Source organism: Opisthocomus hoazin, chromosome 6 (assembly GCF_030867145.1).
Source record: "Opisthocomus hoazin isolate bOpiHoa1 chromosome 6, bOpiHoa1.hap1, whole genome shotgun sequence".
Lineage (NCBI taxonomy): Eukaryota > Metazoa > Chordata > Aves > Opisthocomiformes > Opisthocomidae > Opisthocomus > Opisthocomus hoazin.
In genome coordinates this window covers 77,039,480-77,065,895 of record NC_134419.1, presented here as the reverse complement: position 1 = coordinate 77,065,895, position 26,416 = coordinate 77,039,480, and the positions used below count along the sequence as shown (strand labels likewise).

The 26,416-nt window shown below is 41.3% G+C and overlaps 2 protein-coding genes across 2 annotated transcripts in view; one reads left to right on the top strand and one right to left on the bottom strand.

The window, feature by feature from the left end:
- EDRF1 (erythroid differentiation regulatory factor 1) overlaps positions 1–13,904 on the bottom strand; it is a 30,523-nt gene extending 16,619 nt beyond the window's left edge. The window contains exons 1-12 of the mRNA XM_075423913.1: positions 13,766–13,904; positions 12,786–12,994; positions 9,928–9,994; positions 8,914–9,039; positions 8,267–8,391; positions 7,651–7,810; positions 6,257–6,358; positions 5,844–5,965; positions 4,751–4,862; positions 3,868–4,015; positions 3,684–3,792; positions 3,242–3,353 (exon numbers count right to left, since the gene is read on the bottom strand). Of these exons, the coding sequence (XP_075280028.1) occupies positions 3,242–3,353; positions 3,684–3,792; positions 3,868–4,015; positions 4,751–4,862; positions 5,844–5,965; positions 6,257–6,358; positions 7,651–7,810; positions 8,267–8,391; positions 8,914–9,039; positions 9,928–9,994; positions 12,786–12,994; positions 13,766–13,831 (1,458 nt within the window). The 5' untranslated portion in view covers positions 13,832–13,904. The remainder of the gene's footprint in view (positions 1–3,241; positions 3,354–3,683; positions 3,793–3,867; positions 4,016–4,750; positions 4,863–5,843; positions 5,966–6,256; positions 6,359–7,650; positions 7,811–8,266; positions 8,392–8,913; positions 9,040–9,927; positions 9,995–12,785; positions 12,995–13,765) is intronic.
- A 3,319-nt stretch (positions 13,905–17,223) lies between these two features.
- Positions 17,224–26,416, top strand: part of TEX36 (testis expressed 36) — a 145,365-nt gene continuing 136,172 nt past the window's right edge. The window contains exons 1-4 of the mRNA XM_075424134.1: positions 17,224–17,274; positions 18,076–18,207; positions 20,775–20,855; positions 22,168–22,862. Of these exons, the coding sequence (XP_075280249.1) occupies positions 17,224–17,274; positions 18,076–18,207; positions 20,775–20,855; positions 22,168–22,524 (621 nt within the window). The 3' untranslated portion in view covers positions 22,525–22,862. The remainder of the gene's footprint in view (positions 17,275–18,075; positions 18,208–20,774; positions 20,856–22,167; positions 22,863–26,416) is intronic.

Here is a 26,416-nt window from a genome sequence, read left to right as displayed (position 1 = left end):
CAGAGGTCAAACAGGGCACCAGGGCACAAACAGCATATACCTGTAGCAGTAACTGTAGCTTGCTTTTTATAGTGAGAAAGCAAATAAAACTATACAGTGAGTCAGGAGAAATACAACGCACGCTGGTGATAGCCTAAAACAAGCAGCAATCCCCCGTCCTTCAGTGTGGTTTTACACAGAAATAAAAAGCAGTGAGGCAAGACGTAGAGAAGTCCAACCCCATTTCTTGCCTAACAGTACTACGCAGCCCTGCGCACGTCGCTCTGTAACCCTCCCTGTTCCACTCCAAAGAAAAGGAACACGGACGCCTGAAAGCCAGCCCAGGCCAGCAGCAGACTGCACCACACAACGCTCACATCAAAGACTAAGACAGCAAGATGAGAAGTGTGTGCACACACTATAGGCACACATACATACACACACTTTTTTCCCCTCTAACTTCACGAGCCGAAGTGCTTAGAGCAAAGGTTATTTGGCAACCACTGACACACCTAATAATTAAGCCAGTGAGAACAACACAAGAATAATCCTTACAATCAATGTTCCGCCCTTTTCTTTCTACCTCAATTTACTTGGAGACTGAACTCTTGTTCAGACAGTTCTCACACTCCTGTCATGAAGAATTTCAACACTAAGAGATGAGTCATCTGCTAAGAAATTTGGATCAGATTCAGTCTAAAAAAAAAACCCCACACAAACACACCAAATACACATACATGCCTTAAAGTGACCTGCTTTTGGGCACCTGGACCCTGCATTGGAATGAACAATTTTATACCAAGTGCTTCAATCGCACCTTAAATTACCAACTCTTGTCTACCTCCAGGAGTATCCAAACACTAAGTAACAGCTTCAACTTTTCAGGCTTCAACTTTTGGATCTAGGCACCCTAAGAAGGTTCTGACTGCCAAGAGACTTGCATTATTGCTTCATGTGCACACAGAGTGATTATCACAGGGCGTAAGGTCTACAACATATTCCTACAGTTGAATCTCTTGCTTTCACGACGCCTCTTTTTCCTCAACAGCAAGTGAGTGTCAAGTGCAGGACTTGCAATTCACTCTCCTGAAATTCACCTTGGGGATACCAACTCCTGCATTCTATTTCCTGAACATTCTGAATATAAAAAAAGTGTCAAGAGTAATTTCTAAAACATAGCAACAGAGTGGCTGGGGAGGGGAATTAAGAAATCAGTCACAAATTGTGCCCACATTCCCTCCTCCTGCTTCCCAACATCCTCTCTACTTCTGACTGTTCAAAAAAAGAGATCATATTTAACGCCACTGAGCCCTCCGTTTGGGACAGCACGGTTACTTACAGCTCCTGTCCTGGTAATCGAGGGCACGTTCTAGCTCTTGGTTCTGCTGGAGTCTAGTGCGACCGGACCAGAACACAGTCCAGCAATTCCATTCAGAGAGAAACTGAGATAAAAGCTCTCCGCAGTAGCACTGCCATATCATGTAAGCTATGCTAAGTACCTTTCCACCAGAACAGCAACCTTTGGCATGAAACATTTGTCTGAACTGCAAACCAAACAACATCTTCCACTTCTTGTGTATTTTTGGAGGGCTTTTTGCAGAGGTGTTGAAAAAAAAAAATTTAAAAAAAATCCCAGAAAATTAGTTGTTCTACCAGGCTGTTTTCTGAACTGATATACAACTGCTGAGAAGGCAAAGGAGGCCACCACTGTGCAGGAGTATGAATTCAATTACCCACTCAAATAAGCACTCTCTCCTGCCCTACTAAAAAGTTCCTTATGAAGTTAAAAATTCCATATAGGAAAAGGATTCAAGCCTGATGAAGTTTAGAAAAGAATAAAAACTAACTGGTAAAAAAGGAGTATTACCTGTTCTAAAAGCATGTAGATCACAAGAGGCAGAGGAGAGAAGGATCTTAAGCAAGCAAAAAATAACTTTCAAGACCTTTTAGTGGGATTTTGAGAGCTTCCCACAGCTTTAGAAGAAATCTGCAAAACACTTAATTCAGTTTATATAAGCTATGTCTCCTCTTGTTAATCCATTTTAAATACAAACCAGATTTTTCACATCACATTTTTGGGATCAATTTTCAGTTGAAAACAGCTTAAATCTAGACCACTTACATGTAAATTAAGTTAATCTTTGGATCAGATTTAAGTGTCAGTATAGATATTTCTTTTTGAAATTTATGATGCGTTGCCTATAAATAGTGAAAATGTCAAGTTACCATGTTAGTGTACCATAGCCTGAATAAAGCAGCTCCTGCCCCATCACCCTCCAAGCCTTTTGCGGTATCCCAGTTTCTTTCTTTGGTCAAACACATCGATACTCCCTTAGTCCATTATGAACCGACATATTTCTCAATTTAAGACAAGGAGGAGGTTGTGAATAGCCTCAGTCAAAATCCCAATGAGAAAGCAGCACACTCCATTATCTTCTGCAATTAGAAAGGAAGCTAGCACATCTGGCAGCAGTAATACTCAAGAGATACACCTTCTTCACCTCCTTAATGTTTAATCAATTACTTCCCTTTCAGAGCAACTCAATTCCTGTTTTTCTTAGAAAAGAACCAGAATCAAGTATCTGAAATAAAGGAGGTCAATACAGCTTCATCTTTTCATTACTTTTCTTACTGCTTCTGACAAGTGCAGAGCATCAAGGTACCGGTGGCCAATACAATGGTCTAATGAACAGATCAAGAGTTTGAGGTTCTGGAGGTTCCCACCTACCACAGAAGAGCTGAGCCTGGCAGGGACCTCTGGAGACTGCCTAGCCCAAACCCCTTGCTCAAAGCAGGTTGCTCAGGACCATGTCCAGTGAAGCTTTGAGTTATCTCAAAGGATGGACACTATAACCTCTCTGCTTGACCTCTCCCAACATTCAGCCACCTTCAGAGTAAAAATGTTTTTTCTTCTATTCACATCTTACAATGCCTAGCTAAGATCTGCTTTGGTGTCTGTACAGCTTCCAAACACAAAAGGGCTCTTTGTAAATGAGAACAAAAGAGCAAATACAATGAAAAGTTCCTTTTTAGAGCAGGACAGAAGACTTGTGTAGCAATGAAAGTCAGTGAAGGTTACTAATTAAAAAAACCCCCTAGGGTTTCTTTAAACATAAATCAATTGCTAAGTTTATAAATAAATTTAAATCCTCTCCCTTGCAGAGGGAGGAGGAAGTACCACACAAAACATATCCAGGTGCATTACGATGATAGCATTTCCATTACATCTACACAAAGCTACAAGAAAACACGTCATTCTTACCTGAGGATGTCTGCCATTGTCCAGTAACTTAAGGCAATTCAGGAGCAACGTTCTGATAGTGCCATAGTGTTTCTTGTTCTGGTTTTTCTTCAGCATCATATTGCAAGCAACTCTGAAAGAAAGTTAAACAAAACACTAAATCCCTGGATAATTTCTTTGTGCTAGAAGAAAAAAAGCTTTAAAGAGCACTACTGCAAACATAGATCTCCCAAACTTTATGATGGGTCTACAAGACTTACTCAGCAAGAGTGTAGTTTACATGAAGAAATGGTGAAAAGGAGAAAGTCTGTTTTGATTTAGTGGGACTGAGGCTTACCAAGCTTATGTGTAAAAAGATGTTCATTTCATGCATTTTCATTTCATCATAATTTTTCATCTGTATTCTTAACAACTACAACCACACCAACAATCAAGTATTACAACAAAAATTATGAAAACTCACTTGTATAGAAGAATTGCCACTGGCATTGTAAAAGGGTTTTGGTATTTGTCTTCTGTCTCTTCACAAAGGGTGGTTAGGTCGTAGAGCTTTACTATATCACTCCCACTTGCTGAAAGTTAAGACCTTTCATTAATCAACATAACACGTAACATGAATATTTTTAAATTGATCTAAATCTGCTTACCCTTAAATAGCCAATAAGTATGTCCTTCTTTGGTGCAATTTGATTTCAGAAAAGATAAGATATTTTGAGCAATATCTTTTATCACTTTGGTAGAAAAATTAGAGTTTTCCAAGTTCGGAATATCTTCAGTTTTAATCATTTCATACTTCTGCAAGGAATATATGTTAAAACTCAAGATTAGGAGGGTTTTCTGCCCCTTAACCCCCAAAAATCTGTAGATCAGTGTCTCTATCAACTGCTAAAAGAAACAAAGGCTACTATTATGATACAGAGTCATGATAAATCAAGTTAATTTCTAGAATTTACTTTAAAAGCAAGCACATCTTGCTTGCTTACACCACTCAATGAAAGAGGACTCACTTCTATGACAAACCTGGGGAAGTAAACAGAGAGAAAGAGGTGGGAAAGTGGAGAAGGTGCAACATCTAAGTATTACTTCAGTGACACCTAGTCAGCCTAGCACCCGGTAGCATGCAGTTGGTGCCAACAGAAACTCAGCTGGTATGTGTGGTCTATTGTAAATGCAAACAAAAATATTTAAAAGCACACATCTGTGTTGGGAAGCGAACACTACAGATTTTAAGATGCAAGAAACTGATGTATTTCTGCTGCTACATTTTTAATTTTTGCCTTCATTCACACATTGGGGGAAGAAGGAATCTTGCATGCATGGAAGGGAAGGAAAAAAAAAAAAAAAAAAAAGAGAGAACATTATTTTTGGATGACTCTTCCAAGCTGTGTAGATGCTCCTCATTCTGCAATAAAGGATTTTTATAATCTTTTTGTCAGAACAGTAAGATTAGAAAGAGAGCTGTTGCAACTGGAGCCATTTCAGAAACTGAAGAATGGATGAACTAAGCATAATGCAAAGAGCCAGACTTACCTGAACAATTCCATTAACATGAAAGCACATCACAAGCTCGGGTACATTGCATATTAAGTTGTCCAACCAATAGTCAATTCCTGTTAGCACATTTATTGGCTTGTTGTTATCCCTAAAACCAAACATTTCCAGTGTTACTTTAGTCTTTATTTACTCTTCAGAAAATATTAAGGATATAATGGGATTTATATTTGTGTCACCTGAGAGTGGATGGATACTAAAACAATTATTTGTGAATTGCTATAAAGAAACAAGCAAATAATTATATCAAACAAACCAGATGTACTGATCTCTCCCACCAAATACATTCACGTTCCCTCTGCAGTTTTGAGCTTTTGCCTACTGAAACTTTAACAAGCTTCAGAAGTCACACTATTACCAAGATAACAAGTACTCAGGAAGTTCTAAAGGAATAGCAGTAATAGCTGCAACTAGTTATAGTGCAAACCTTCTCCCAGACCTTCCAAAATTCCTTGGAAAGCAAGGTACTGTTCATTCCTAGCAGTGTCTTAAAAGGATGATAAATATACCAAATGAGTTTCCGGTTTTTGCTCATTATTTGCCTATGCACAGATGGGAACAGAAGACTGGTAATCAAGTGATCAACTGTTAGTGAACAGCAAGTCAGAGCTCAGAACAGCTATAGTCACAAATTTTAAGTACTTCTGCCCAACTAGCAGTTACTGAAATTCAGAATCCCAGTAGGAGAAATATTACTGCCCTCTTTTACAAAAATGGCAATAGAATGAAATTAAGGACTAGATATACAGAAGTGTTTTAACCCTCAACGTTCACGCTGAAGTCAGGAAAGGTTGCAAACCGTCACTGCTCTCAGACAGACATTTAGTTACAGAGCCAGAAAAAGCGGCCGAGCATCTCAAGTCCCAGCACAGCAGCATGGCTATGGGACTGTTCCCATTTTCCAGTGCTTTACAATGCCATCATCATTTAAGTTGAAAGAATGAATTTTATTCTTTAAACTGCAGGTAAAAGTTACTCTTAATTTCCAAACAAAACACAGGTAGCTAAACAGGAAGCAAAGCAAGAAGTCAGTCCTGGCTGGCATGTCTATATTATCAACTTCAAAACTCACCTGAGACGCAAGCTCACAGCAGGGTATCTCCCCCCTCCAAATATAGGCATATTTGATCCTACTAACATGTGGATATCTTCAAAGGTCCATAAGATATTACGAACAAAGTCATTTTTAAGTCCCTTCATTAAAAGAAAAAAATGGGTCTATAAATCACTGTTATAAAACATGTTCTCTATGACACTCTGCAGAACTATGAGAAAGCAAGAAGCAAAAGCAGCAAATAAAAGACAGCACAGAATAAACTATGCTACGCATTCACATTAACTTAAAAGACTGAGATCACAGATGCCACAAAAGCTACTTCTACGGGGAGCTTAGGTTTGCTTTTGGTTCCAATTTAGACCAAATTTTAAAATGTTTGATTAAATTGGGGGTTCAGTGTTTGAGCTCAAACTTCACATATAGCATACCTGACTGTTTTCCCCGTCATTGAACAAAGTAGTCAGGTTTTGTTCTTTGGGGGCTGAGGCCACATGCCCCACTATATATGAGGGTTCAAGAGGCACACTTCCCTGTGAAAAGCACAAGGATAAGGAGTGATTCTGCTGCTGAGGTAAAGTTAGGCCATTAAAAAAAAATCTGAACAACAAAAGCACACAAGGGAAAAACCTTTACCTCTAACATCTTTCAATGAGTATTAAACCACAAAAAGCCTCGAGTCAGTGACTAGAATGCTTCTTATCTGTAGCTACTACCAAAATTTTGTACTTTATTATTCTCAGAGGCTTCAGAAAGAAATCAGAAATGTTTCACAGAAACACTTTATTACCCCAGGGGTCAGCACCAGATGATCAGTCTCCGGAAGCAAAACCTCTATCCTGATGTCTTATTTGTAAATTAAAGAAAAAGATCCTGTACAAGTGGACAACAACTTCTTTACGACAAAAGTCTGTTGTATTAGGTAACAGTTCCTCAAGAAGGCAGACAAGAGAAGTAGTTCTTTTTCTAAAAGCTTTCAAGTACCGAAATATTTCTCCACTTTAGAATATTAGTACACCACAACACATACAGTTACACTTTTATAGATAAAGTAGGTTAGAGCCTTCATAAGTTAGCTGACCCAGTCATTTGGCATGCCAGTTTGTAATACTGTCTCAGCATAACTACAGCATCATTATTATATTACTATAGACTTGAGTACAACAGATCTTACGACTTCTCAAAAATTTGATCAATTACTGTATTATATTACTCAGAAAACCACAGGAATTAACAGTTTACATAAATAAGCTTAGCCACAGACCGAAACCCTGATTAGGGCCCAATACTAATCATAGTTTATTGTATAATTGCTATAAACATCTCTGCCTTCCACTTGTGTAATCTCATAGCAAGTACTTGTAAGTGTTGCGTAACTGTTTTGCAAACATGTTCGTAGATCTTCATCTTCCTCTTCACCTAATAAATTCAAGGCCGCAACAGATTGATTTTAACAGCAGATTCAAAAAAAAAAACAAAAAACACCAAACAAAAGGCCAAAACCTTAGGCTTCCAAACACACTCTCTGAATAACAGATTTTCCTACTTTTTGGTAAAGTTATTGATGACTACTCCTAGCCAAACTTTTGTTTCTCAAAAATGCATAGATAAATATGTATTTAATATTACGGTGACAGAAAAAGATAATTCTGACATCTGGAGCTCTGAAACACTGGCATAAGCTAAAGCACATGTACTGCCAAGTCCTCCTAATGCCTTTCTTCGTTTCTTTCCGCAGAGTACTGCAGCAGGACCTCTGAAAACCTTTCAATATACACGTCTCCGCAAGAACTAAAGTGTTATTTAAAACATCATATACACTAACCTGGTTAGAGGCACCTGTATCTTCAGATAATGAAGAAGGCATTTCAAAAGGAGCTGGCCAGGAGGCCCTTCCTGCTTCATCACTCTCACCTGAAACAGGACCCTCTTGGTGCTGTTCTGAAGTGGAAGGAACGGGCTGAGCAGCTCCATCACCATTAATGCTGACAAAGTAACATTAAAAATTTCAGTTGACAATATGCAAACAGAATCCTTTTCAGAATTGTTAGATCTGATGCACTGGTCTCAAAGAACAACTTTGCTAATACCCTAAAAGATTGCTATATTGACAAGCTGCTCAAGCTCGTACAATATTACAGCAGGTGTCACAATCTACCTTGCATGTTATACACTGTTCTTCCCTCAAATCCAGTTCTCAGAAGGAATACTGAGACATGCCATTAATTAAGTCACCCTGTTTATTTTATACTTTAACACTTCAAATGCTTCAATTCCTGTTAAAAACATTTACATGTGATTTCCTCCCTCAGTTTTCTCTACATAAGTATAAACCAGTAAATAAGACAGACCATAACGGAATTTTAACATTTACTTCAAGGCAAGAAACCAGGCAAAAGCGAGGGGTACAGAATTCAAGATTCATGCAGACATAAGGTTACCTGTAATACAAAAATTTAGAAAGTATGGCCTTCTGGTACCAATGTTCTTTACTCTTCTTTTTTCGTTGCCACTTCTGATCAATCAGCCTTTGATAAAACTCTTTCAGCCATGTCCAGTCCCCTGTCTAGGCAATATCATAAATAGGAAATCAATGTCAAGAAGCATCTACAAAGTAAACCAAGTGCCTTATTAACTTACGAATACTCTTCCACAACAGCAAAAAAACCCTCAAACCCCAAAAGCAGAAAATAACTTCACAGCTAAAGCCCTGAATTGGTCATTTATTGACAACGTATCTTCTAGAGAAGTTATATTCTCACTGAAAAGTTGACCTGATTAGAAAGTCAGATACCTGCTAAGAGATTACGCAATAACAAACAGCAATAACAAAATTAATAAACTAGTATAGAAATACTGAAGTAATTACAGGAATCTGGGACATGCAATTCTAATCCTACAATACCATAAATACGGGGCATCTCATGCAGTTCGTGGGTAAACAGATTGCTGCAGAATACAGTGTCTTTTGTACTCGCATATTGGTCTCAGGAATTTTGATACATACACGCTTTCTTGCTAGCTACATAATTCTTGAAATAATGCCTTCTGACCATACAACACAGTTAACAAAAGACAAACGGTTAACCTGAGATGATCTCATGAAGAGTTCTTGAATATCTAGCTCATCCAACAAAAGAGTCCGCCCAATGCGATGTACTGCCATGCTCACATGGGACTTGCTGTAAGGTATCTTCAGGAGTTTTTTAATATTCTTGCAGAAGAAAAGAGAACAGAGATCATATTCCATATAATTATACTGCTTTGCAAGACAATTCTCAGGAAATTGTAAGCAAATAATACAGTACTAACACTGGAGAGGCACGGGTAGGCAAATAAAACGTTACAATGCCAGTGATTTTAGGAAAACCATTTCGCAAGAAGTTGCATTTGTTGAGGTCAGAGAACCCGAATGACAGTGAGAAAGAGACCAAGTGATCAGTATCAACCACACACATGGTTTAAACCTGATCTCTCTTCAGATCATCACAACCAAGTATCATCAAAAACAACAAAAAAATGCAACTAGATAGTTTGAAATTTAGAACTTTGGTCTTCACCAGATGAATACCAATACTCTGTCAGATACCCAGAGTAATCTGGACAGAGATCCAAGTCTGACTAAAAGTCTATCAAACACAGATGTTTTCTCTTCGGAACAGCTTCATCTGAATTCTGCAGATATTACCAGCACCAAAAATAGCCGGCAAAAATCACAGCAAAGAAGAAGGAAGTTAGAAGGGGGCTATCTCTTCTAGGTAAGAGTAGAAAAATACATCTTGAGAGTAATAATTTACATCAAAATAACCAAATTTCAAACACACAAGACAACTCCATTGCAAGACTGAGGTGCCGCATTCACTAAACTGCATATTTTAGCTGATGATTATTTGTAGAAATCCACAGGAAATATGATGTTATCTATGCATTTCTTACTCGGTGATCACAACTCCTTTAAATGACAGAGCAAAAGTTAGGTGATCTGCTTGTGTTTCACTAGTGGATCTTTACTTTTCCTCAACAGGCACAAAGATGACAGAAACCATGACAGTATTTATACAGCATAAGGGTTCAAATAATGGAACTTGAATGTTGTACATACCTCTGAATCAGACACAACATCGACATCATTTCCAACTGAGTCAATGAAGTCATACGCCATCCCAAAGCTATTCAGAAAATATTACAAGTTAAGACAAACGCAGTGTGACAGCAGAGATCCCTTTCTCCAAAGTTTATTAAGTCTTTGAAAGCTTTTTCTTCACCATAAGAAGAATCTAGCTAAACATTACCAGGTGTAACAACCTACAGTTAATTAACAAAATCATTCTGACATTCTACAAGTTTTCCAAAGATATCCTTGGAAGTGCTCAGAACCAATTTCAAGACATTCTAAAATGTATTTTAAGTTTTGTTGAAATTAAGAAAATCAGAAATACTTAGTGTTTGTTAAGACAGCTATGTGAAATTAGAGAAATTAATTTTTTTTTTTTTTTTTACACCAAAACGGAGAGCAGTTTTTCAAAGAGCTTAAGGCATTAAGCAAGCTGGATTATTTCATTTTAGCAGCTGTCATTTCTTTTTACTTCTTATTTACATTTTCTAAAACTGGTCTACATATTGCAACAGACTCATCCTTGTATCTTCATCCACCCTCATTAAGGCCTTTTTAAATCACAATCTATTAAAACAGAACACTTCAATGTACTGATCATTCCTTCAAGTTAAACCAGGTATTACTATAAGGGAACTACAGGCCGGTCAGCCTCACCTCCATCCCGGGAAAGATAACGGAGGAACTCATTCTGGAGGTCATCGCTAAGCAAGTGGAGGAAAAGAAGTTCAGCAGGAGTAAACACGGATTCACCAAGTGGAAACCATGCTTGACCAACCTGATAGCTTTCTACGATGGCATGACTGGCTGGGTAGATGAGGGGAGAGCAGTGGATGTTGTCTACCTCGACTTCAGCAAGGCTTTCAACAATGTCTCCCATAACATCCTCCTAGGGAAGCTCAGAAAGTGTGGGCTGGATGAGTGGTCAGTGAGGTGGACTGAGAACTGGCTGAATGGCAGAGCTCAGAGGGTTGCCATCAGCGGCGCTGAGTCTAGTTGGAGGCTGGTAACTAGTGGTGTCCCTCAGGGGTCAGTACTGGACCCAGTTTTATTCAACTTCTTCATCAATGACCTGGATGAAGAGTCAGAATGTACCCCCAGCAAGTTTGCTGATGACACAAAACTGGGAGGAGGGGTGGGTACACCGGCAGGCTGTGCTGCCATTCAGCAAGACCTGGACAGGCTGGAGAGCTGGGCAGAGAGGAACCTGATGAGGTTCAACAAGGGCAAGTGCAGGGTCCTGCACCTGGGGAGGAACAACCCCAGGCACCAGTACAGGCTGGGGCTGACCTGCTGGAGAGCAGCTCTGCAGAGAGGGACCTGGGTGTCCTGGTGGATGACAGGTTAACCATGAGCCAGCAGTGTGCCCTGGTTGCCAAGAAGGCCAATGGGATCCTGGGGTGCATTAGGAGGAGTGTGGCCAGCAGGTCGAGGGAGGTTCTCCTTCCCCTCTACACTGCCCTAGAGGCCCCACCTGCAGTGCTGTGTCCAGTTCTGGGCTCCTCAGTTCAAGAAAGTTGAGGAGCTACTGGAGACAGTCCAGCGGAGGGCTACGAGGATGATGAGGGGACTGGAGCATCTCTCCTATGAGGAGAGGCTGAGGGAGCTGGGCTTGTTCAGCCTGGAGAAGAGAAGGCTGAGAGGGGACCTTAGAAATGCCCATAAATATCTGCAGGGTGGGTGTCAGGAGGATGGGGCCAAGCTCTTTTCAGTGGTGCCCAGCGACAGGACAAGGGGCAATGGGCACAAACTGAAGCACAGGAAGTTCCAGCTGAACAGGAGGAATAACTTCTTCACTCTGAGGGTGACGGAGCCCTGGCCCAGGCTGCCCAGGGAGGTTGTGGTGTCTCCTTCTCTGGAGATATTCCAGACCCGCTTGGACAAGGTCCTGTGCAGCCTGCTCTGGGTGACCCTGCTTCGGCAGGCGGGTTGGACCAGATGACCCACAGAGGTCCCTTCCAACCCCTAACATTCTGAGATAATCCAATCAAATACATGATGTGTAAGTGTCTAAAGTTATACTTTTGTGATCAGCTTTTTACTACCAACACTAGAGACAGAGATTAAACTGCCAGCCTCTATTTGACAAACACAGTATCTAAAATACATCGGAAAAATACATAAAGCCCTGAGAAACATTACCCTGCTCAAAAATGCACATCTCCCAAAACAGATCATGAATATCCGCAAACTCTTAAATTTCACTAACTAGTTGACTTAGTGTGAATCTGCTTGCCCAGCACAGGACTGAAGCCTCCTATTTATAAACACTCTGAAATCAACTCATCCAACTATTTAACAAACATCCATACTGAAAGGTAATGCTGCTTTTTGGTTTTGCCCCTCATTCCACTTCTGTGATCACTCTTAACAAGACTATGAAATTTCTTTCACCATTAGTTAGACAGTTCCAGTTTCTCAAGATGCAGAAGAGCTATAAATTGGCTCTGTAACTTTCACAGGGAACCACATTTGTTCCATTTTCACACATTATCAAAAGCAGAATGGCTGGCTGAACCAGCCTAGTTTGATTTTGGCCAATTGACAACAGCCAACCAGGGAAGAACATGCAGGAAGTTGGACTGTCTCAGGCAAGGTGTCAACATGCACTTAAAAAAAAATAATAATCAACAGCATTATTAACCATTTCGAAAAGAGACAAGATTATAGCATACAGGCAAGAACTAAGGATGAACACGTAGAGGGAGACTGGTTAAGAAAAAGCGATAGCTAGTTGCTATAGTGAAGTCTGTACTTTATACTTTGAATTACATATGGTCCAAGTTCACCGTTAGAATTATTCTTAAAGGCCTGGGGAAAAAAAAATAGAGCCTGCTGTTGTTTACCTTGAAAATGGTGTACTTTTTTTGTTGTTGCCAAGAATGGTTGTACCCGCCGGTCCCAGCTTGGCGCTTTCGCGCAGCCAGTTGGCAGGCGGAAGCTTCAAGTCCGTTTTCTCCTGCAGACGGGCGAATGCTGCTTGCGGCGGGGCAGACGAGTACTTCACCACAGCGCTGCTTTTCACTTCGTTGCCTCCAAGAAACAGCACCGACCCCTGGTTTTCAAAGAGAAATCAGTCTTCTGTTTATAAAGTAATGGCATAATTGCTCTACAGTAAGCTGTTTTTAACAGTAAGTGACCCAAGCCCAGTCATGTGTTCACTCATAACGCCCTCCTGGACACGTATTTCGGTCACCCTGACCCTGACACTCTTGCCAAGCCTACGCTCCGCGAGCCGTAAGGCACAAGGTCGGCTCCCCACGGAATGTGAAATCACTCAACAGGGCCAAAGCTAAAACACCATCCCCTCTCACACTGCAGAACTGTCTGAAAGTAAGTGTTCGCTAACATACACCAACATTGAAGCTAAACGCTTTCCAGCCCCAGGTGAGCCTCACGGCTGCGTTATTTCCCCTCACACACGGTGAAACAGGCGGCCGCCACGCTTGCCTTCAGAGCTTTGAAACAACACAGGCTAAGAGGAAAAAAAAAAAAAAACAGATCCACGGGACACTGTTTACCCAAACACCGCGCAGCACACCGCACTTCAGCATAACAACAGAAAAAATGCTCGTAATTAAAGCTTAATGATAATTAGCAGGTTTCCCCGCCGCGCTCCGTTCCCTCCCTCGCCAAGCCGGGGCGAGCACGCGCGCCCGTGAGGCGGCTCCCAGCGCTACCGAGGGCCGCGCTCACCGCCCGCCCGGCCCCGCGGCACCGGGCCGGCTGAGGGACCGCCGGGCGGCTCCGGTGCCCCTCCGCCGCGGGACACCTCTCCCGCTGCCCGCCGCGGGCGGAGTCGCGCCGCGTCCCCCCCCGCCGTTACCCGCACGGGCTCCTCCGCGTCTCCCCTCAGCGGGGCGGCGGCCCCCGCCCCGCGCAGCTCCTCCATCTCCCGCAGGCCGCTGCCAGCGCCCGCCGCCGGCCTGAGGGGAGGGAGGGGGGCGCCAGGCCGGGAGCAGCCGCCTCTCGCGCGGCTTCCCGGGAAGCCCCAGGAGGCGCTGAGGGTGGGGCAAGCGGGCTCTGGCCAATAGGAGAGCGCGGAAGGTGGGACTCGCGCGGCGGGGCGGGGCCGAGGCGTGAGGAGAAGGGCGGCGGTGGCGAGAAATGGCGGGCGCCGGGGAGGGCCGGGGCCGCTTCTCGCCCGCCTCAGGCGCGGGTTTGGCTTTCCTGGGCGGTTTGCCGGCTGTTAGGGGTGCTGAGCCGAAGCGGTGGGGCCGCACCATCAGCAGCCGGTTCGTGCCGTGCCCGGAGAGCGAGGGGTTTCTGTGTAGCGGGGAGCTGCTGAGCCTCCGGGGCCTTCTGGCCTGGTTTGTCCCAGCCCTGTCCTGAGGGAAGACTGGGCTCGTTGCCGTGTTAGGTAGCTTAGGTAAGGGAACGGGGCATGAGGGGCTGATTCGTGGGGCTTGCACACGTGCCAAGTGGCTGTAACCTTGGTGGAACCGGAGAGCGCTTGGTGATGGGGCACCTTTGAGTGCCGGGGGTCAAGAACTGTAGGGTGCTGGCCTCTGGATTTGGCAAAGGCTTAGCTGTGATGGCCTGAGCGAGCAAATGGTGCCTTGAATAGGGCCCAAGTGATTTTTAGTATTTATTGATTTCCTCTTAGTTGACACCCTTTATTCTCCATGCCACATGAGACAGTACAGTTTGTGACTGGTCAGGAAATACAAATGTTGACTGGCTGTCATCATCTTCCCAGGCAATATAATGCCTTTCTTTACTGGGGTGCTTCTCTGTCCTGCCACTGATCCTCGTGGAGCTTAGCCGATCCTAGTCATTGTCAAGATTCTTTCTTTCTCTCAAAGTTGACTGAAAATGGCCTGAAGATTTGAAAATTGTTGTGGGATCTCAGAGGCAGAAAGTGCGGTTGGATAAGCCTTGTTTCCTTTGTAAACCAAGTAATTTTGCATATTTTTACTAACACAAAGCACATGTCTTCTAGCAGTAACAACAATGTTGTAAAGACAACAGTACACTTTGGCACGAAAAAATTCTATTTAAGAAATATAATTATTGATGATAATGTTTTAAAGCAGTTTTAGTCAAACTTTTATTATACTGGACCTATGCCTGCTGCTGTTGCTGACCAGCCCAACTCCTCCATAATTTAATTTATTCCTTATGTTCCTTTAGAATCCTTCTGCAGTGTTAGGAGGGGACCTTTTTACGTTTCACCCTTAAACTTTTATTTTTCAGCTTTACCCATATCTCACTGGAAAACAGCAGTTGCCCTTCAGGGGGAAAAAAAACTTATAGTGGAGTAATACTTTAAAGGCCAAAGTGCTGTCTGAGTTTGCAATAATGGGCCCCAAGTTACTGAATCTGAAAGTGAGTAGAGTGGAATATAAACAAATGACAGGTTCCTCTGCCTGTCATGGTCTTTAGCCTTCTCTAGTTGTTTCTGTGACTGGCTTAGTCTTAAAAATAGCATGAGTTATCCCCACAGCCTTCTGATCTGATCCTGGTGCATTTAGACATCAGCACAGTTCATTACAGTCAAGGCTGAGATGACAATATAATCGTGACAGTGTTTCACAACACACTGCTCTTACAGCTTGTTTACAACGGTTGGGTTTGGGGTTTTTTTGCTTACCCAAAATTGCATTATCTGGAACAGCTTATTTTTCACACACAAGGTTTACATTAGCCTCTGTAAATCATCATAAAAGGCATTTAGCTGCTTTTGTACTTAGAAGTAGCTTGCAGCATGGTGTTGTTAATAATTGCAAGTTCCAAATAATCACTCTTATCTGTATTATCAAAACTTTAACAGCTACTTAGAGAAACAAAGTAGGTAATTAGAAGAAAGCCTTGAAAAACTCCATGATGGCAGCTAGTATTCCCAAATATTGTTACCAGTGTCTGATAGTAAGATGGAAAACTAGACTGTCCTGCAGGAACTTTGTAATTGCCTTTGAAATAGATGGCTATGACTGTCTGAACCATTTATACTTAACTAAGGCAAGTACCATATTTTTTCTTGTTCCGTTTGCCCACCATGGTATACGATTCCCACATAAGTTAGCCTTGAACATCAATATAGTGGAAAACAGGCCACCTGCCCTACCAGTGTCGTGTTGTTTACAGTCTGCCAGGGCCCAGGAGGCAAAGTCTTGGTTTGTGCTTTGTTTAGTGGGAAGTTCTGCCTTGTCTAGAGCTCACCCACAGGCTCATTTCACGGTAAGGAAGGGCTCAGTTTTCTTTCTGTGAAATAAGCCTTACCTTTTGGTTGGTTCTCCACTTCCCCGTCCATAAAAACACGTTATGAAATGTTATACATAAAAAGTCTGCTACATCCCTCTTGGGCACTACACAATACGAATGAACGGAGCGGGGACTGTCCTGGCCAGTGGCACGGTGCCGACAGCACCCACACCCCAGCGCTGTCTGCCCCGGCAGGGCAGCCCCCCCCAATTCCCCGGGGGACACCATCCCCGATGGGTTTCCTGGAGCCCCTGCCTGGGCAGTGCTGGCTGGCAGAGCGTGCTCGTGGTTACATATACAGGTGTTTGCAAGTCAGCACTCATAGGCAAAAATACCTTTAAGGTGCTGTCAGGGTTTTTTTAAACATACTGTTTGTAATTAAGATGTGTGTATGTGTAAAGTGATTTTAGAAAGAGCGTGAAGTTACATGTTAATAATATACCTAGTGTCCTTGGTTTTCTCCTCAGAAATGACCCTCCTTTCTTTAGATATTACCGCTCCAATTGTAAAGTGTCTGTGAAGTAATTGTGCAGGACTAATTTATTTTTGAATGGAACTCAATTTCTCTCCCATTTTCAGACACCATTTAGTACTTTTACCAACATTTTTTTCCCTATCATAGAACCACAGAACGGTTTGGGTTCGGAGGGACCTTACAGACCATCATGTTCCAACCCCCCTGCCCTGCACAGGGACCGCTTCCACCAGACCAGGTTGCTCAGAGCTCCATCGAACCTGGCCTTGAACACTGCCAGGGAGGGGGCAGCCACAGCTTCTCTGGGCAACCTGGGCCAGGGCACTGCCACCCTCGCAGGGAAGAATTTCTTCCTAATATCTAATCTAAATCTGCCCTCTTTTAGTTTAGAGCCGTTCCCCCTTGTCCTGTCACTACACACCCTCATAAAAAGCCCCTCTGCAGCTTCTGCAGTAGGTGGGTAAGGGCAGCATTGCCTCCGCTCCTCTGGACCTCACTGATGCCCCGGAATCACGGAGTGATGCAATCAGGGAGGTTCTGAAGTCACAGTGGGGGTTCCACCCCCCTCTCTGGGCCAGAGCGGACTGGGCAAGAGCGGCAGAGCCATGCCCAAGGGCCAGTGCTCCCACCCCAGCCAACAGCGCACCGGCATCTGGGTGAGCGTTCGGCCAGAGACCCCCAACACCCTCCAGGGCTTTTTTATCCTTAAACTCTCGAAAAAACGCCGTGCTGGGACTGACCTTGTGCTTTAGCCAGGATCCCCTTCCCGGTGTTCATAAAAGTGCCCTAAGTACTCAGAGGAAGCATGCTAAAGCAAACTGGCAGGATTTTTTTCTCCAGTTTTCAAGCAGGAAAGATCTCTTGGAGGAGACCTCTCTGGAGGTCTCTTACTGTATATTTAGCCCTCGCTGATTTTCTGTGCCTTCTGGAAAATGCCAGCTGACCTGTGTGCCAGTTCTTGCTGTCACAAGTGCCGCAGCCCCGGTGGGAGGCCCTGGCCCAGGACATCTGGGCATCCCGGGGTGCTGGGACACGCGCCTGGCACAGGCCGTTCTTCGTCGCTGAACCCTTAGGCCCAAAGTCTGGCTGAGCTGTACCCCAAAAGTTCTGTGCTTTCTAACCTACAGCAGCGGGAGCAGCATAGGGGGAAAAAAATATTGTAGCAGAAGTGGTTTTGCTGGACGGATTATCGCTATATAAACAGTTTTTGGAAAGTTCCTGGAGAAATAATATTTGTGTCTGGTTACTGATCTACATCCTAAGGTCTTTATGGTAGGAGTTGTGCTGTCGGGGGGAGGCTCTTGATTTCTCCAGAGGCCGCTAGGTGCTGCTGCAATCCAAATAACAAAAAATAAATGGGAAAATACCATTTTGCCCACATTTCCGATCAGATTTATTGGGTTTTTAGTTGTTGGCTTTTTTTGTTTTAATGAGTCACAATTTTCATTGTTTTCTAGTTTGCTCAAGTGGGTGCGTGCCAGAGTCAACCTGAGTCAACTACAAGGTCTGCCCTGAAACAAGTCTGGAACTCAGGAGCGGCTCAGTATGTTGAGGATAGATTGCCACAAGCGTACAAAGCTCGGGAGCAGGTGAGTTACTGTGGCAATATAGTCAATTTACAGCGCTCCTTTTTGCAAGAAACCTCTTGCTAAGTTATGAGTAAGAATAGCACTGATGGTAGTTAGCAAAGCAGTCGTAGTGGGCTGGCAGACTTTGTGCCTCAGGGAGTAAAATGATTGCTAGCTGTGCTAAAGAAGGAACATATTTCACAGTTACTCGGTTACACTTTTGGATTCTCAAAGTCCTGCTGTAGTTATTGCTGATTTCCAGCATCAGTTACTTTTCCTTTTCTTAGCTACTATAGCTGTTTGAGACACGTTTATGTGCCAGAATATATTATGATTGATCTCAGTCCAAAATCTGTGTGTAAAGGCCTATGAGAATGTTTAATTGAAATTTGATGATCTGTTTTGAATTGAATGTCAGAAATTCTGTGTATTCAGGCGAAGGATTTTTTTTTTTTTTTTTTTTGATTATTAAAAAGTTGGAAGCTTCCCATTTGAAACATTTTTAAGGCTTGCTTAAAAATGAGATTTGGGACAATTTTGGAAACAAATAAAATACAGCAGTTTAAAATCACGAGTATTTAAAATGTTACAATTTCATAAGCAAGTTTTTATGTCCTTATTTTATCATCATGCTGAGCTTTGCTTCACCAACCCACTCTGTGCACAGAATATTTTCTATTTTTATTTTCTATAAGCACAGCAATTATATGGAGTTCATTTCACAGATTTTGCTGTAATGAAGAGCAGAAATGGTCTAGGAAGGGATATTTAAAAAGGAAGCTTGGGGCTAGTGAAAAGGAAAGGAGAAGATTATACTGTAACATGAGGATACAGTATGTTGACACTACCTATGCCTTTCTGTGGAGCGCCTGGCCTTAGCCACCTTCAGTGGCTGAAAAGGAGAACCAGGTTAGATGGACCTTTTGCCAACACTGCTATGGCTGTTCACCTGATGTTTTATGCCTTGTGTTTACCAGCGCTTCACTGCTAAAAAGAATTAGTGGAATTCCTATCTGTCATAAATCAAGAATTAAAATGAGGTCAGTGGTGAGAGTACAAAGATGCATTAAAGGCTAAAATGTGATGTCCCAGAAACAATCTGAGGAAGTTTGTTTATGTGACACGTTTAAAAAGTGCTGACAGTGTTGCAAGCTCACTGCGTGTGAAGCTGGATGTCTCTCGTCTCTTTGTGTGACGGAACTCACTGGCTGTGAGACTGATTAATTTTCTCAGAAGTATAGTACTGTTTAAGCTTATATTACCTCTTATTTCTCACTTCGTGATAGTCCAATAGTTATTGTGTAATAGATCTTTTTAACCATTCGTTAATATGCAGAATCCTTCCAAGAGATGACATTCAGTATTTACCATCTCGGTATTCAATTTTCCTGCAGCATATAGGCACTAGTAATAAACACTGTTCCTAAAATGTTAAGATTGATGTGTAGCTGCATAGGATATTTTGATAAGTCTTACATTTTACTGACTTAGCAGGTGCTTATTTTTAAACACATATATGAGAATGTATCCGTTGAATTTACTTATCCATTGAACTGCAATCTGGTTGAATCTGTATGAGAAAACAAGTGAACGTGTGGTACATACCTAAAAAAGGTGGAGAATCTGTCTAGTACAACAAATACCTTAAGATATGTTCATGCAGCTGACTCCATGCAGGCCGATTTTGTATTTGATGATTCTTCTTGCTGGATCAGGCATCCAGTTTCACATTCACGTACTCTTGAAATACTCTTTTTTAAATTGTGTTACATTAAAACTAGTTGGAAGATGAAAAATGTGTTCCACAATGGTAAAAGTAAATATTGCTAGAGCATTTACAGAAAAAATATGAAAGTCCCAACATGAAGCAGGAAAATAATGCTTGGGGAAGAACAGAGGCAATCTAATAGTCCAGAAGAGGTTTTAGTGTTTCAGTTTTTAGCTATTTTAATAATATTGCAATGAAATATCAGAAACTTTTTAAAAATTAAATATGTTAAATTACTTTTAAAATAGTTCCCTTGCAGTTGTCCTTTTTTCTTCTAAAACTGTAGTTTCATTTTAGAGACTGGATGAACATTATGTTAACGAATGAGATTATAAATTAGTTATGCAATTAATACCTCCTCTACTTCCCCTGCAACAAGCAGTGTACATGACATTCAGTACGTAAATCATAGATTAATTCAGTTTTGGGGTCCCTTTTGTGGTTTATTTTAATTAGCTTTAGGCTTACTAGTGAATCAGACAAGGCAATCCTGACATGTATCTAGTATTTTGCTGCTTGCAGACAGGATGTATCATTTCTTAATCTGAAAATTCACACTTTTATATTAATTATATATATATTCAGCAAGTCAAGGGAACGCAAATCCTCCTGATGATTTTGTAAAAATTAAAATACGGAGGGTCCACATTACCCCTATAAAATTATGTGCAGTTGAAGTTTTAACATGGAATATGACTTCTGTGTTAGACCATAGGCAGCTGTAATTTCAGCATCTGTCAGAATATGAGAACTAAGACTATTAGACTCCAAATAAGGTATGTGAAACTTCATTTTTTTTGCTATAATTTCTTTTTTTCAGAGAGCAGTGAACAACAATTTCCCATTTTCTTCTCATGACAACAGACACTGTCTACAGAATGTGGGAGAGTATTTTGACTTTGTAAGTATCCAGCCTGAGAAAAATCAAGCAAGTTCATTATCTCGCAGTCTGCCAGAGATTAAACCCAGTATCTTTTCTCTCCCTGCAAAAATTATAGATGGTCGAAATTGTGAGAAGAGAAAAATACAAACAGCAAAGAAAGCCACGCTTTTGAGTAGTGTAGGGATGTAACTCCTGTGGGACTGGCTCAGGTATAGAGCAGCGCACATGAGAGTGGCAGAATTCAAGGGGAACAAAAGCCCCATGATTTGTGTCTCTGACAGGTGTTTTGTAGTGGTCCTGGTTTTTACATATTAACATGGTTTTGTACCCAGTTGTATGCCCTATTGGTATGCTAAGTGATTGGCCTTGGGGTGAACTTTTGTAGGGGTCTCAGCCACCCGTAATTCACAGTCCCACATATTTGGTTCGGGCTAATCTTTATCAGAGGTTTAACTAAAATCCATAGGACACCCACAGTCTATCTCCAGAATGCATTATTTTCCAATCCAGATCTTTTTATAATATACCTGTTTAAATGTACGTCACAGAAGCCACAACTTTTAATAGAATTTGAATTGGTTTGGGCTTTTCTGCATGTGCAACAGTTTCATGTTTTTCCAGGTTCTTAGATTGTTGATATTTTTCTAGGCAGCAAAATAAATAGTACAGTTCACAAGATAGTGAGTAGAGGAGAAGGAAGCGAGTTGTGATATTGGAATTCTGTCTGACTTTGGACTCTTTTAGACCTAGATTTTTTGGTATTCATTATTCACAGAGTAATCTCCATTTCTGTGCACTTTGTGCAGTGTCTTATAGTATTAGAGATACTGATCAACCATAACTCCAAATAAATTTCCTGCAAGCTATGGAGTGTGAAAATCAGGCTCCGTCTCTCTGTGTTTGGACACACAAAGGATAGATTTTGAAGATTCAGATTTCGTGGTCTGTCTCAGTTTCTTTATTGTAGTCCAAACATAAAATTATTAACCTATTTCTTTGAGTTACTCTGAAGATTAATTTAGCTGAGTATAGCTAAATAGCTTTGAGTATATAGTATGCTACAGAAATGCAAAGTATGAGTGGTTTATTAGTACTAAGAGATGGAAGGTCAGCAGATTTCCCATTATGTATGCAACCAGAAATGTTCATACAGGCAAGTCTGACAATATTATTTTTAACTTGCTGAAGATCAGCCACAAGTTCTTGAAATCACTGTGGTAACAGCTTTGTTAACTTCCCAGTGGGGTAGTGACTGTTACAGTCACAGTTTCACAGCTGAATCTCGTAAGTCATATGTTTAAGTGAATTTTTCTTTCAATTTTTTTTCTAGGGTATGGGCCGGAAGAAGGTGGAACCAGAGAGATGGCAACAGAACTCACAGAACTTCTTCCTATGGGCTCAAGAATCAGTTCCTAGCAGCAAGGATGGCTTAACCACTTATCAGGCATCATTTGTGAAAGAACAAAATACTGAGAGCCCGTTTTATAGGCGATATCCAAAACACCACTCAGAAGAATGTCGCACTGAAAAACCCGTTCCCGAGAATGGAAAAAACTTGCAGCCAAAAAGCAATCTTAATTATGAAAACACCTTTGTAGCACTGACTTATCATCATCAGCTCTCTTTCTCGACATCTGAAGTACTTGTTACTCAACTGGATGATGAAATAAACATTTATGTGAAGTGAATGTAGTAGTACAGTTGAGAGTTCATTGAAATTAACAATCATGTGTTACTCTGAAGACTTACATTACTATACAATTTTAATGAAGAAGAGCATTATAAGGAAAAGCATGATTGTACATACTTTTAGAAATACGGCTATTAGGAGAACAGAGGTAGTGATTGTACTTGTGTTATTTGATACTGATTGACTCTCATCTTGATACAAAAGCTCCTTCAACTGCAGAATCAGTGGTGTGGCCGTACCTCAAGCAGCTGGCAGCATCTGTGTTGACGGAAGTATATACTGGGACTGGATCCTCGAGGGTTCACTGCAACAGGGAGCCAAAACTGCACGTTCAGGTAAGAGAGAAACTTTTCTGAAAGGTTTCGTGGGTACGAAGGCAGGTTACTAGCCGCTAGAGAAACTAGATAAAAAAGCTACGTATTAGATTGCTCTGCGAAATAACGGTATTGTTTGGTTATAACTGAGCAGTTGTGTAAGTAAAGAAAGAAAGGATGTTGTAAACAATGTTTGCGTGCACTCACAAAATGTGAGTATCTGTACGTATGCGTCATTCATGGCAGTAAGGGGAAAAAAGCTCAAGTGGAAGGCTGCATGAGGGTTTGAGTTTGACGTGGACTGGATCTGAAAAGAACTGATGGTTTTACAGTTACGTGTCCCTAAGGAAGTGAATTCAGAACCAATCCTCCAAGCGCTCTGCTCCCAGAATACTTACTGGCTTTAGGATATGGAAGTCATTAAGAGTCAGACCCAAATAATGTGTTTTCCTCTTCTGGATCATTTCCATTAATATCAATAGAATAACAAACCAAACTGTGTGTCTTAAAATATACTAGAAATAAGCTTGTTGCTATGCAAAATAATGTGGAGTAAAAAAATTTAAGCAGAAGTTTATGGGATAATTTCCTTTGTTTACAAGATAAATGGAAAAATAAACCCTCAAATGGAAAAATAAACCCTCAACCCTTAGAATTCCCTGCATTGTAAGAGACGCCTGGAAAATATGCTATGTTAAGAAATTATTTCTGCCTTTCAGTGAACAGATATATCTTTTTGTATCAGCATGCAATGGCCGACCTTTTTGTGCGCCATTGAAATAGATTGTATTAGAATATTTCCCCAAACATGTAGCAATTTTATTAGCACATGCTGAAATAATTAACTTCTTTCTTTTTATGAAGTTCCCCCTACTAAAGTTCTTGGGGTGCTGCACAATATGTAGAAATGCAAAACATTAATGAACAATGTAAAAACAGATAAAAGGCCAAGTAACATGTGTTAGAATTATTTTTTTTCTCAAAGACAAGACAGCCTGCGTGACAGCTCTAGAGTCAGAATTTCCAGAGCTTTAGCCAACAATTTCATCTCCAAACTGATTCAAAACTCAAGTGTGCGCCAATCACATGGTAAATGATGTACCCCATGCTGTTTGGCATACTCAAGAGGGCAATCTTGGACCTCCATCAGAAGGAAGAAACACATTCTTGCTACATTAGTAATGTTTATCTGTGGTTTAGCATTACAACTGGATATGGTGAAATAAATTGCTGCAGTTTGTTATGCCTTAAAACACCATTAGAAAGATTCCAGATTTCTTTTTTTCCTCTTTTTTTTCCTTTACATTTTGACTCAAACATGGATTTTTTTTTTTGTTAAAGTAATTATGGATTAATGCATATTCTCAATGATATTGTGATAAAGATTCCAGAGGAGAAAGTGGAGAGATCATGCAACCTCTATACAAACTCAAATACACTGTGTTGGAATGAACAAAACAGGTGATGCCCACGTATCTCATGCTCTGGCTGTGTTTCTTGGGTAAATAACATGAGATATAATACACTGAATTTCAAAATGAATAATAAAAGGCCCAAATAAAGTCCAAAAAGTCATAGACCTGCATACTTTGGATAGAAACCATCAGCTTTGTTTAATCTTGTGATAATAATGGCTCTGAGAACAAGGCCCTACTGAGTTAAAATATTTTTGCAGTATGAGTTTTTTTCCTTCTTGGGGGATGGAAGAGAGGGGTGGAGGGCTGGTGACTCTCATAAAGGTTTCCTAGTGTGTGCAGGAAAGTGCTCCCAGCTGGGAATTAATTAGGATCAGGTGGATCTAGGTAGGCTCAGGAGGATAAGCATACTATAGGTTAGCTCAGCCCAAAACTACTATGCAGAATCAGAGGGTATGCTCTAGGTGATGCTGATAAAGATGGAATTTTTTACACCTTGTTTTATTTAAAAAAAAAAAAACCAATAACCCGGTGAGTTGCTGAAAAATTTCCTTGGAACAGTATTGTCAACAATTTGAACACAGCCAAAACCTCTTTACAGAAACAACAGGCTTGGTACTATAATCCTTTTGAATAAGCAGCTATCGTTGCCCTCTGTTTTTTTCTCATGAGCCTGCATCAATTCAGGGACTGTCTGTACAGATTTCTTAAGAAGCCCCTTTCATGTTAATTTAAAAGTGTTTTCAGTATGTTAGCTAAACTCACAGAACTCAGGAAAAATTGATTACAAAAATTAAATCAAGGGGATGGGCAGATGGCTGCAAGTTCCTTTGGTTGAATGAGTTGGTACTTCTCAGCTGAACCAGGCAACAGCCGGAGGCTGGTGACTGGTAGGGCTGAGCTGAAGAGTAGCACCCTGGTCATTTAACTTCCCAGGCCCTGGCTCAAGACAGCTTGTTCCTCAGGTTGTGTCCGTTCAGCCACGTTGGAATACAGTCTTATGCTCGTGTCTGCATGGTTACCTTCACTTGTTTAAAGTAGGTTTGGTTTTTTATCTTTTTTCTGCCCTGGTTGCTGATAACTAGATCAGAGAAAATGGTCTCGCTCAAAGCTGCTGTCTCTTGGTCCGTGTGGCCTCCCGGTAAGCTAGATGTCAGCTTTCCTTTTAGAGCTGTTTCATTTATGAAATGTTGTGACCTATGAAATGCTTTTAATCGTCGTTTTGACCCTGATAGACAAACTGTTGACATTGTATGATAGCAGATTGGGTTTGGTACGATAGGAGGCAAGATTTAAATTTTGCCTTTTGTTTACTTGGTGTCTAAAGAAGCTTAAAGTAATGCTTAAAGCCTGAAGTGCCTGGCCTGTGCGGAGGGATAGGTGGAGGGGGGAGTGCTGCTGCTCATGGAGCGAGTAATTCAGTGGGGATGCAGCAGCTTGACTTCCAAGTCATCTGCTGCTAATCTAATCACTCTGTGTTCGTAATCGAATCAGTCCGTGTAGCTGAAATGCTGTTTCTTAGCATGTACTCTCAAGGTTAGTCCGAGTGAAGCAACTTGATAAAAATGTTGCACTGAAGATGAGCCCTTTTCCTTCCACAGCAGCAATACTGTTGGAGATCTGTCTAAACAAAAATCTGGTGCAGCTTTATTTACAGTGATACAGTTGAAGTGTGGATAATATTAAGCTTCTATAAATGTGCTCATACTCATTTCACTGTTCCCTAGCTGAGTGAAATAACTGGCATAACTTTGATGGTGCTGATGTTGAACCAAAAGTGGAGACCTGTATGGAATAGAAATGTTTATGTTGATACAGTGGCCATGCAGGTTGAGAAGAAATAAAATTTCTGAAATTAAGTAGAAACTTGGGATTAGGCATCTCTATCTTTAAATTGGAGTCTATCTTAATATCAGAGTATTCCAACTGTTTTTTTTAATTATCTGTTAGCCTCCCCCCTCCTCCTGCTGCATGATCTCACTAACAGGAGGTGGCAAATACAGAGACCCATCCCACTCTGGAGTGGGAAAGGACTATATACAGCTGCCTCATCCCAAATTTCTTCTTTTCTGCCTGCCTCCCCAACAAAGTAATAAAATAACGAGCTGTTAAAACATTATCTCTGGAATATCAAATTAAAGGGAAGCCTATTCAACAGGG